The following is a 12,799-nucleotide window of genomic DNA, read 5'->3' as shown; positions in this document are numbered from 1 at the left end:
AGTGGAAGGTAAAAATAACTGCACATTTATAAAGATACACATTTATAAATTCACGGAAGTATGCATAACACTTCACTATAACGTTTCTGTATATTAATTTTTTTAATATTTGTTGTAAATAAAGCTTTATTGTTTGTTTGTTTAAGATTTCAATCTGGCCATCGCTCGTTTCCAATTGCTAAACGTCAAAACCTCCTGAAATTTGACAGTTGATCAAGTAAAAAAGTTGACAGTCCTTGGCTGGATAAAAATCCGGGTCCGTTCCGATTACGTAGACCCAACTGTCGTGGGAACAATCACATTACATTGTATAAGTATACGTTTATACAAAGTTATGACAACGGAGTGGAAGGTAAAAAATAACTGCACAATCATAAAGATACACATTTATAAGTTCACGGAAGTATGCATAACACATACACAGATATTTATTTCAATGCAGTTGTGATTCATCGATGCCCTATTAAATAGCTACCTTTGCTTTCCCACATACCTTTGTTTGTTTAAAACAGATATGAATTGTTATATTTATAAAAAATATCTAATAATCCACAACAATGTGTAAAAGAAGTTAAAGGTATACAATATTATGATTCTGAGTCATAAAAATTTCAACTGAAGTACAACTTTGATGCCAATGTTAGGTTTATTATTTGTTACTTTCTCTACTCTATGTAATTGAACTTTCGAAGAGTTTACATACTACGACACAAAAATATTGATTTGATTTTCAATTAAAACTACATATACTAAAATATATTTTAAATTCGATCTCATGCAATTATTTGAAATAAAACTTACATTATCAAAGATACGACGCGCCCGTCGCCGGTCATCCGTTTCAACTCCTGTAGGGGCGGATTGGCTACGATTCAATGGGATAACTTCCATGTCAATTGTATCTTGACGACGTGGTGGTGGACGAGACGTTGTCGGTTTTTGTGTTGCTTGGCCGCGTTCAGACGGCATTTGCGGATAGAGACCATTTTCGACATCTCTTTGATTGCTATGGCTGTTTGCTGCTTGTCCTGACATTTTGTTGGGCTAAGTATATCAGCTAGTTGTTCAACAAATTGGAAGTGTTTATGTTTAATAGCTTGTGTTTTATTTTTGATTAAGGACCCGTTGTCAAGAAATTCCACTTGAAAATAAAAATAATTTTACTTTTTTGTATTGGTTTTGAGTTTACATATTTATTTTCTTTACGAATGCTTTTAGTGATTCTATCTGCTAATTGTAAAGTTTAGCATTGCAGTGTTTTCACTACTTTCTCTTTCTTAGCACATATTAATTGAAACATTTTTTTGTATTCACACTTATATTCTGTTTAATTTAATTCTTATGGTAAATATTGTATTTTTGCTACAGATTTTCATGGATTCATTTGTTTAAAAATAGTTAACTACAGCAGTATAATTAAATACTAATACAACTTTTCACTACACTACATTCTTTTAGCTTATTCACAACACAGTAGTCTACTAAAGTCACAATAGCACTGAATTATCGACTGATTGAAATGTTCATCCAGAGAACGTATATTTTAGAGCAGGTTTATCAGAGACCGTAAATTATAATAATAAACGGTCTATGATAATTATTATAATCTAAGTTTTCTGAAAAGAATCATATGGCTGTCAAACTTTTTACACAGCTGATCGAAATAATGCGTTTTTCGGCGACAGAGATTTAAATAAAAGGAATGTAATAACCTTTTTGGTGAAATTATATTTTTAATTTCTATATTAATGATTGCGGTATTGGTATTTATTGCTTTTCATCACCACCTCTGAAGTTATAATCATGATTACAATACAGTCGCGTTACCGATAATTTTTTAGTATTCTAAAAAATGGTGAGTGATTTTCGGTAAGGGATCTGGGTGATATAAAGAATATTAATAGAAAACTGGCGTCATCTGATAGAAGCCACGATTTGTATCCCTACCATGACGCATAGATAGAAGCTGTATTGAGAAACAAGTTATTTACATAGGCATTGTAATATTAATATTGGATTAATATTGGGTAGTTTCGTATTTCTAATCAAACTTCGACTTATTTTATTTTATATTTATAATGAACAATAGTGAAACAAAGAAGTAACATATTGGTCGACCACTTTTTGCAATTTTCTCCTAGTGTAAATCTATCTCATCGAAATTTCCAGAACGATTCGACATTCTGCACAATGAATGACGAGGCACCCACTAGAGTTATGGGCACCTGTAAGAGCTCGCCCGATATTACCATTGCTACTGGTGGTCTGACAAATAGAATAACCTGGCGACCTATGTTAACTCTCACATCGGAACACCTGCCCATAATTATCTCGATCGAGAAACCTCCCGATTTTGTTTCTGTGGACAACCGTACCTTCGTTAACTTTAACAAAGCTACCTGGGTTGGCTTCACAGATTTTACTAGGAACATCTTCAACGCTCTACCCATTCCTACCATGAACTACCTGAGTGGTCCATATTCACGAACTAGACTAAGATTTCAGGTGGAACGTTTGATAGTCTATGCTCTTTCACTCCTCACACGACCGCGATTATTGCCAAGGTACAGAGCCGCACAAAATACTCAAGTCGCTAGCCGGCAGCACATGGGGAAAAAGACAAAGAAACGTTGTTGGCAACATACAAGGCAATTGTCCGGCTGGTCTTCAATTGCGCCGCACGACTGATTCAATTATATGAGGTGGTCGCCTGGGTGCAGTGGTAAGCAGATGAGGAAACTACAGACCTGCCAGAATACTGCACTCCAGACCACGACAGGATGCCTCTTGATGTCTCCCATCGAACATCCTACAAAATGAGACGCTTATGCTCTCAGTTAAGAAGCATAATGAACTCCTCTCCAAGCAGTTCCTGCTGGGATATTTTCGTAGAAATCATCCTTGCTGTCACCTGCTTGGAGCGGAACCGCCTCCTAGGAGCATTAAGAGGTCTTTCCTTAACATCGTCGACAACTTCGTACAGTACACCGACCATACTTCGGACGCAACTAACTTCCGACAGGACCTGACTGCAATTCACAGTGGAGCTGACGAATAGCTCGAGTTGCCGCGAGAAACGCCAGTGACCCTTGCGCTGCTTCGTTCTGGATATTGTAGCAGGTTAAACTCCTACTTGTCCAGAATAGACCTCTATATATCCAACATATGTCTTGCGTGCAATGAGTCTCCGCATGACATTGGCCACTTCTCAAACTGGATTTTTTAAAAGCCTTCTAGCAATCCGCCGGAATTATATTTTATTATATACATTTTTGTTAATACTGAAGTAAAGGAAATATAATATCTCGTACATGATTCAATTATATGAGGTTGTGTTACTACGAAGAATGCTTTCCCTTACGAAAAAATTCATAATATTAAAAGAATGTTTTTTTTTAGATTTTGTGTGATTTACAATCTATTCGTATTCAGTTATCACTCAAAAACGCAGTTTCATTGGTTGAAATCTTTGTAAAATTTATTTTTAAAACATAAAAGCAAAGCAAAACGGCTGTTTTTGACCTTGAACTTTTGTGAAAACTTAATCTTTTCTTTTTTATTAATTCATATATATTTTTAGTAACAACTTATTAATTTAATTAACCAGTTAAATACTCAGTAAATATGTTTAAATAATACATTAAACTTTGAAATCACTATGTTTCTCAAGGTATGTTCGGTGAAGATCTTCTTTAATTCGTTGAAATTCACCTTCTTCGTCAAATAAGGCTTTAGTAAAGTATTCGACGAAAACACGACTTATGTACTGATCTTTAGCCGAAGGAAAACATCCCTCTAAAAATCCAATGTGGCCTCCACGAGCAGTTACGATAATAGCCACGTGACTGCTTTCGTTTGCGGCTTTGATGGGAATGGCTAAAATAATAAAGAGTTAACTTTTTCATTGTAAGAGAGAAAAACTGAGGAATACCCACCATCAAGCGGTTGAAATGGATCATCGGCAGCACTCAAACACAGTAGTGGCACGGAGATGTGATGCAATTTATCTTGCAAAGTAGCATCGTTGTAATAATCTTCTACACTGGGATAACCAAAATGTTTAATGGTAAAATTGGTGTCGAATTCTCTGATTGTTTTGCACTAAAATAAATTAAATTTATACACATATGTATGTCATCATTTTATCTCTTTTTAGCGTACCGTTTTAATACTTTTCATATCGAGTTCCTGATGTTCGTGCAATCCACTTCTCTTTAATGTACGATACATGTTTTGTGTTAATATACGTCCGAGAAGATTATTTAAAATAGGTTGTTCTATACTATCAATAGCTATGGATTGCAAACCGAAAATACTTGAAGTCAAATAATTTTTATTAAAGAAATAAGGAACGGTTAAGTTCGGGTGTAAGCGAACATTTTATACTCTTACAATTTACACAGATCTAAGCCAGGAAAATATTTTCAGTCGTTGGCAAAACTTTATACATACATATTTTAAAATTATGGTGCGTTTTGACTTTTTTAGGTCTTAAAATCTCATAAATTGCAAAGTATTATATGAGTAACGACATGGGCTATAGATTTACAGACGGTATTTAACAATCGTTATATAACGGAGGTTAGTAAGGCTGTAGCCCGCTATAGCCCATTTTCACAATGTTTCATAATATCGTTAAAATATATGTTTGCCACCCCTCTAATACAGTTATCGCTTTCACGGACGAAAGGACGGACATACTATACATGAAATTCCTCATCGTTTATATATATGTACATATACAACTCAATATTTTTCTCTATTAGTGTAAGGTGTTACAAACAACGATAGATGAAAAAATATACATCTATATACAACATTTTGTGAGAGTATAAAAATGCATTAACGGTAACATACCTTTATGCACATTCCAAGGTACTGAAATTATTTTAGCTGCCGACAAATATGTCTGCGCTTCCTGGCTTCTACGTGCCAAATAGTTACCTTGAAACAGAATTAAGCAACAACTTGCATTTGTGTGAACATATGAACATAAAACAATAAATCAGCTCACCCAACACTAGGCCACCCATCGAAACACCAGTTGCTCCTATTTTGCAGTGTGCAGGCAATACATTTCGAACATGTTGCACTACCTCAGCCAAATCCTCACAGTTACAGGCATTGTAGAGGCGTGGCGTCTTAATAGTTACACCACCAAGTCCGCGATTATTAAAGACGACAACACGTATGCCAGAATTATTGGCCGCGTATACTAGGCACTTTACATATTCGTCTTGAGAATTACCTGTCAAGCCGGGTAAAATAATAATACAAGGCGAATTTGAATTACAATTCGTGTCCATCCAGTCCAAAGCTACTTCGCCTCCATCTTTCAGAGTGTAAATTTCCCTAAAAAAAAGTATAGGAATGAAAAAAAGAATTCAAATTTGATGTTCAGCAAAATATTTATGGTAACTAAATTCAATTAAAATTTTTTTAATTATAATTGCAAATTCGTTTGAGACAACAAAGCTATTATTGGAAATCTTCGGCAGAAACTCAAAAGCTTTCTTTATAGTTGATATACAAATAGGGAAATTTCGAGAAAGTGTGGAGTTTTCGCAAGTATTGTAAGCAAAAAAGGCAACAACTTATAATTTACTGTCAGCCTGGGTTCAGAAGAAGTTAAGTAAAATTCAAGAGTGGTAGCTTTTGAAGGAGATTTGGAGTGGTACATATAAAAAGGGAAGGCAAGGGAAGTAAGCCACAATCTATCAGCGACGAGCGAGGTGAAAGTTTCCGCGGAAACAGTTCGAAGGGTTTTCAGAAGAGTTGCGCCTCAGGAGGCGTGCAAATATTAAAAAGTATTGCTGTCAGAAAGGGGCCTGGACCAATGCTGGCTGGCTTTACATGCTTTGCTGTGTGAGATGTCAAAACTGAATATAACTATACCCAGCGGGATATGGTAGACATTGGTAAACGAGCGAGGTAAACGATGCAGCATGATTGTATCGCTTACTCCGATCGATGAAAATTAACACGGCGATGTCCTGTCCTAGGAAAAGTACGAAGCGGGTCGCTTACCGTAGGGACGAAGAATTCTTCGATGTCAAAGTTAACGAAGAATTCTTCTATGCCAAGCACAATGGTAGAATAGAAAAAATTGCATATTAATTTTGCTTTATTTATGAAAGTGCATGTATGTATGTATTTCATTATGAAAATAAGTATAATAAAAAGGAATGGTTTTCTTTTAATTACTATGTGGCTGAGAAACGGCCTTTGACGAGTCTGATGCTTTTTGAATTTGGTGAGCATACTCCGATTCGGTTAAGCCTTCTACTTTTACACATTCTACAAAAAAAGTTGAAACCGTATGTAGTTTTAACTTTCCTTCAATGATAAAAACGTGAAAAACTTACCGAATAGTAACGCATTAAAGTGTTTCACTTTCTTCATTTTTAATTGGTCTTCTCTTATGCCTTTTCGAGAAAAGTTTGAACACAAAAATAAACAAAATTTTTAATTAAAATAGCAGCCCACCTAAACACAACCAACTTTCTGCAAATTTTCTTCAAATGCTTGACGATTTGACGAATTAATGAAAATACTTTCTTATAAATTATATTTCATCAACCTGTATTTGTTGTTTACATATTGTATTGTAACGTTTTTCATGTATCGAAGAATTCTACATAGAATTTTCTTCGAAACATTATTCAAAGAAAAATCTAAGCGGTGAACCATTATGCCGCTGGGTACTAGAGCATGTACTCTTGCTTCAAGCGCTTGAAGTTTCAAATAGCTCTATGTTCTATTTTCCAGCGCTTTTGACAATAGATTTTGTACATACATATGTATATGTGCACACAAAATTTTAACATATCCATTTACGATAATTTAAAATATTTAATATAATTATATATATAATAAAATGACGTTTGACAAAAAACTAGTTCAAATGGGCTTGTAACACCTCAAAGCGCTTATTTGGTTATGCAAGTCATACTGTCCATCTTAATGAATTATGGGACATGGTAAACAATTGGTGGAGTTCTATTTCACCAGAAACCTGTCAAGCACCAGTGGATAGTATGTCGCATATCATGTATCCAAAAGGATGCTATACAAAATATTAATATCACTTGCTAAAGAAATATTTGTAAAGCAGAAGATTGATCCCAATGAACTGTTTGGTTTTTTTTCATATCTGTTTTAAACAAAAGATATTTATAATTTTTTCAACTAATTCCTCAAAATCAATTCCGAGATTTACTTAATATATTGCATAAATAACTTAAGCGTGATCGTTATGTGAGTCACTATATACATATGTACATATAAACATAAAAACTACGTATTTTGTCTGGGCCAAACTTCTAAACTACTGAACCTTTATACTTATAACTGATATGTGCATGGAGGATCACTGGTTAATTGGCCACAGCGTACATGTACATATAAAAATTTTAATATATTTAATTATAATAATAATAAATAAAGTCAAATTGTATATACACTATTATGTTTTAGATTTGTATGTTAGATATTACCTTTCATAGCTAATAGGAGGTATAACTTTGGAACGTAAGACACTGGCAAAAACTGTTTGAGCGCGACTGTCTAAACACCAAAATGTAGGCCAAAACTTAACACTCAATGTTGGTATTTCCCGCAGAAGATAATTTTTAAGTGGTCCTTCGGCGCAAACAAATGTGGGGCGCTATAATAAGTTAGAGGCGAAAAAACAAAAAAAAAATAATGTATATTAGGAGTATGGATACAATTATATAAATACTGATTTTCCTTCTTATAATTACTCCATATTTGGGTGAGCCGAAAGAATAACCTATCGAATTTTTGCTCAATTTTAAAATGTCTCAGCGAGTTTTAGGTTTCCCATATTTAATAAATAACATTTAATAGAAACTTTCATATATTAAAGTTTATTAGAAAATTACATAACTTTTGAATCGTTTAGGATAATTTTTTTTACATCTTTGAAGTTTAGCGTAAAATATGAGACTTATTTTGGTCCGCCATTATTTCATTTTTCATACAACCGAAAAACTGATATTCGATAGGTTAATTTTTGGATCACCCTACTCCATATGAATTAAAACAATTGCACTTACTTTAACCACTAGTATAAGATAATAGGTAAAATAAGCGATTAATCCGAAACCTAATACATGATAACCTGGTAAATTTGCCCAATAATTGTAAAGGGAATCCAGCATCTTGCAGAATATAGTATAAGTATGAGTGCTCAAAGTCCGTATTTGAGTATTATTGATATCAAAGTCAACTTATTGGACTATAGATCTGCAATGAAATAAATACGATGTTATTAAAGACTTATGAGGGCTTATCATAAAAATTAAAATAATTAAAATGATAAAAAGAAACTATGTAAATAGAGTCATCGAGATTTTTCTTATACTCTTAGCTATAAACTAATGTAATGTAAATACTACATTACATGTATACCATTCTTGTAATACCATTTATAGCAACATAAAATAATAGAACTCCGTGTGAAATTTTCATAAAACTAGTACATTGTCAAGCAAATAGTATAATAAAATTCCTATATTAGAATGGTCCAGGAAATTGCAAAAAAAAGTTTGAATAAGAAATTATATTTTCAATTTTTAATCTTACATGTTGGACTATTCATTCCAAACGCTGTAATTCAGTTTACTCACACAATTGAATTAGCTTCATAACCTACATACTAGTGTATTATTAATTATTTTTCTTTACATAGATTTTATTTCTTAATATTGCCCTGAAGGAATTAACCCCTTATACTGTCTAGTAGGTAGGAGTGCAGCCCTATCGGGCTCAATTGGCACTTGATGTGCCATTTTGATTACTGTCTAGTAGTTTAAAATATTTTTTTTTTTAACGTTCTAGTAAATACAGATTCAAGTGGTATATATGAAATTGTAATATTAAAATGATTTGTAGAACATACACGTATTCATTTCCTAGTATGTATATTAGGGTGCTTCAAAAAATTTTTAATTTTTTTTCAACTCTTACCCCCTCAAATGTTAGTGATTGAAACAAAAAATCCTCCCTCAAGCCAGGCGCTGTAGCTTAACTCTAAGGGGTCGCTATTCTTTTTTAGGTCCCCATACATTTTACATAGGAATTTTCGTTTTTTCATTCAAACTAAAATTTCACCAACTAATTTTCGTTTCTCAAAAATAACCATCACATATTCAGAAAGTTCATTTTTCAAACTTTGGAAATTCCCGCGAAAAAGTATTATTCTCAGAAACTTTTTTTATTTTTATTAAAAACATTCCAAATTTCAAATCACTATGTTTAATCACCTAATTGACATAATCAAACTTTGTCGCAAAAATTTTTAAAATTTCGGATTCAAAAAAATAACCCTGGTCGCATCAGTTGAAGTTGTGAGCTTTAAATGCAAATATCTCAAAAAACCATAAGTCACCGGCAGCTATATATATATATATATATGTATATATATTACAGATCCGTACATATCGATTTCAACCCCGAAATCGGGATATGCTTTTCTAAATCCCGGCCGATAAGGTTGATATTAGCATTCTTTTATTTTATTAAAATTTAAACAACACAAAATCTACGTACATATGTATGTACAAATGTTTGCGGCCATACTATTGGACTTTAACTCTCATATAAAGATGCACTAACAATTGAGAACATCGTTTGGTATAGAATTTAATTTTTAATTCAATTCTTACGAGCAAAGAAGTTCCTTTTTAACTAATCACTTAACCACGATTCGCCAAATATTCCACAATTGTATTTATTTATATTTATTTCAAAATCACAAAATAATATTGATTTATCCAATATTTTCTGACTCATTTCAATGTTAAACCTTGATTGCCGGTAATTTGACGTGTTTTCCTAAGGTTTCTCTAAAAAAAACACATTTTTTTGGTTTTCAAACTACATCTTCACTTGCAAATGTTTTTGCTCACTCTTTCTAATTGATTACCGGATTGTAATCTTATCATTTATTATCTTATTGTACACTAATATTATTAATATGTATGTATATACAAAATTTAATAATATAACAATAATATGATAAACTTAGAGAACGTCAATCAGCTGTGAACTTCTCCTGTTTGGCCAATTTCGCAAATACAAAACAAATGTAATACATTTAACAATCACATTTTTCCAGCTGTTTCTTATCATATGAACATTAGGTGCCATTAGAGCCCAATTACACGAGGCAACTTTTGTTGCGGCAACTCTTGGTTTATAGGCGAGGGGGCGACGAGGAGAGGGGGATCGCGCCGAGTTTCCAGTGTTCAGCAACTCGCTTTGTGTTCTTATTCGTAACAGTTCGCTGCGACGTTTTTCGGCATTCGTGTTCTTTCTTTCGTAGTACATAGTTGCATTTGCGTATCTTTTTTTGAAATTAATATTTTGAATATATTTAAAAAATTTAATTTCATCTTTTGGTAATTAATTTGCAAATATGTATACAAATATACATAATATAATATAAATATTTTAGAAAATGGAGTATGATGAAAAAATCGAATTAATTAAAGATATTGTGAAATGTATGGAGGAAGCCATACAAATTGATTCAGACGATAGTAAAAAGGGTGATATATCTTTGTTTTAATAAATAAAATGTATTTCTTAATTGACAGAGCTGATTAATATATGTGATAGAGTGGCCCAAATACCTATAAGGAAAAAGAAACGACAATGGGTTAAAGTAAAGAGTAGACAATGGGTTAAAATAAAATGAAAGAGAATGAGAAAAAAAACTCGAGCAGAGTTGCGCAACACAAGTTGCTCGTGTGAAGGTAATGGGCGACAGCAAAAGAGAATCGCCCGAGAATTAGCAACTAAAGTTGCCTCATGTAATCGCGAACTTAGTGGCCTTTACACGATCACACATGCTCGCGAACATGGCATGATGCAAAAGTTTAACGTTTTCGTTTACACGGTCAAGCACGTGCGTGATCTTTTCATTTTCGTTCAGCCATAGATAACTTGTTACGAGACTCTTTGGTTCGAGAGAGAGCTGTCAAAACTCGCATTTTTTATAACATTTGCCAATGATGCCACTGCTGAAAAATATTAAAATGGGTATTTATAAATTATACAAAACACTAAATTAAACATTTTGAAAATGCATACATACTTATGTGGGCACACAGACAAGTCGTACCACATCTGGCAGCACTGTTTGTCAGTTATTCTATTATTTCATTCTCTTTATATTCTTCTTGGAAATTTACAGTTTCAACTGAATTCTAAGCTTTTAGTTTTAAGAAGCGTCACTTCTTGTACAGACGCCAACAAGTGAAGAAGTCTTTTGAGTTATCTTAATAAATAATCTGTAATTATATATATATAAATGTGGTGCATAAGTCGCCACATAATTGGTGACCCCTACAATTGAACAGCACACCATAATTGGTACAACTACAGTATAACAACACTACATCACCTAGCCGCCCAGTTGCGCCTACGAGGCCGCGCAACTGTAACTGGCGCAAACGACCAACGCAATACGCCACCTGTACGCCCACGGCCTCGGCAGCGGACAAGATATCCAATGGGCGTCCAGCACCGATCTTACGGGCCTCTCGTCAGCCATCATAGAGGCGCCAGCCGCCGGCGATGGTGCCACGACCTACTACACTAACGCCAGCGATTTATATCAGCCGAATTTGACTGGTTCAGCGCAACAACATGACCACAACCATCAACAACAGCAAAATCCGCACGTACAAATGCAACTGCAATCGCAGGTGCAACAGTAACAGCGCAGTAACAGCAACAACGGACGCTACAACTGCAGTTGCCATTTCAACATCACCTATATTAAACTCAAATCACTATCTTTTCAACAGGACCTGTCGCTGGAGCAGCGCACATAAGTACAGTACCGCTTATCTACCAACAGCAATCATCATCATCATCTTGCTAGCAACAGTTCCTCCATATCCTGATGTACGAACTACCCAACTTCTGACCTCATCATCAACCAATATCACAACCTCCGACCACATATCAATTGTCGCAGGCACTACAAGCCGTCATCATGCAACACGCACAACCACAAATGACGCTACAATCACTGCAGCACATGTCAACGGTACATATGATCGACATCATTTAGAGTCCACAATGTATCGCTTCATCTGCAGTGAATCCGGCTCAACGCACTTTGCATCAGTCGCCGCCTCCACGCTTCATGCAACACTATCAAGTGCACAACGCCTCAATCAGCCCCCGCCCAGGTTGCCAACCGGCCGCCACGTTACGCTTCGGCACCCTACATTTCGCACTACCAACAATGGTAACCCATCGCCAACTATTCATTTACGACCGCACATCGAGTACGAATTTCCTCGTCGACAATGGCACGGATTTCGGCAACTCCGCTTTCTCGTAAACTAAAAATAGTAACTTCTTTTCGACTGCAAGCTGCAAACGGTAGCAAAGTCGGAACCTTCGGAGTTAAGACGCTTAACTCAGTCTCGCACGTTTAGGCTCCTATGCAACCGTCGTAGCCCTAACCGAGAACTGCACAAATATCCAATCGGTCGCTCGTAGACCCTAACCCAGTCTCGCACGTGTAGGCTCCTATGCAACCGTCATAGCCCTAACCGAGAACTGCCCAACTACCACTTAATCATACCAATTGGCCAGTGACAACAGTACTCTCACCAAGCAAATGAATTCGCTACATACATCAACCAGCCTAACTGCACCAAGCACCCGGACTAGGATCTAGTAAAGGAACTCAACCTTAAATAAGTCCAGCAGGACTTTATTTGAGGGGGAGTACTGTGGGCACACAGACAAGTCG

At 34.9% G+C, this 12,799-nt stretch overlaps 2 protein-coding genes across 12 annotated transcripts in view; both read right to left on the bottom strand.

Annotated features, from left to right (window-relative positions):
* Positions 1-1,491, bottom strand: part of LOC120773397 (protein rhomboid) — a 28,332-nt gene extending 26,841 nt beyond the window's left edge. For both annotated transcript variants that reach the window (XM_040102246.1, XM_040102247.1), the window contains exon 1: positions 802-1,491. In XM_040102246.1, the coding sequence (XP_039958180.1) occupies positions 802-1,035 (234 nt within the window). In that variant the 5' untranslated portion in view covers positions 1,036-1,491. The remainder of the gene's footprint in view (positions 1-801) is intronic.
* Positions 1,492-3,533: 2,042 nt separating this feature from the next.
* LOC120773398 (phospholipase ABHD3) lies at positions 3,534-10,114 on the bottom strand. Of its 10 annotated transcripts, none has more exons than XM_040102249.1 (9): positions 9,933-10,099; positions 9,690-9,869; positions 8,079-8,268; positions 7,497-7,666; positions 5,015-5,352; positions 4,858-4,944; positions 4,162-4,292; positions 3,936-4,101; positions 3,534-3,876 (listed from the first exon to the last, which is right to left on the bottom strand). In XM_040102249.1, exons 3-9 carry the CDS (start codon positions 8,181-8,183, stop codon positions 3,641-3,643), a joined length of 1,233 nt encoding a protein of 410 aa, XP_039958183.1. In that variant the 5' UTR covers positions 8,184-8,268; positions 9,690-9,869; positions 9,933-10,099; the 3' UTR covers positions 3,534-3,640. The 10 variants fall into 10 exon arrangements, with proteins under 10 accessions (XP_039958183.1, XP_039958185.1, XP_039958192.1 ...); XM_040102251.1 differs by having other exon boundaries at positions 9,950-10,099; XM_040102258.1 differs by lacking the exon at positions 9,690-9,869 and having other exon boundaries at positions 10,057-10,114.
* Between the last annotated feature and the right edge of the window lie 2,685 nt (positions 10,115-12,799).

Source organism: Bactrocera tryoni, chromosome 4 (assembly GCF_016617805.1).
Source record: "Bactrocera tryoni isolate S06 chromosome 4, CSIRO_BtryS06_freeze2, whole genome shotgun sequence".
Classification (NCBI taxonomy): domain Eukaryota; kingdom Metazoa; phylum Arthropoda; class Insecta; order Diptera; family Tephritidae; genus Bactrocera; species Bactrocera tryoni.
Note: the sequence above shows the minus strand (reverse complement) of the source record. Positions and strands in the feature narration are given on the sequence as shown.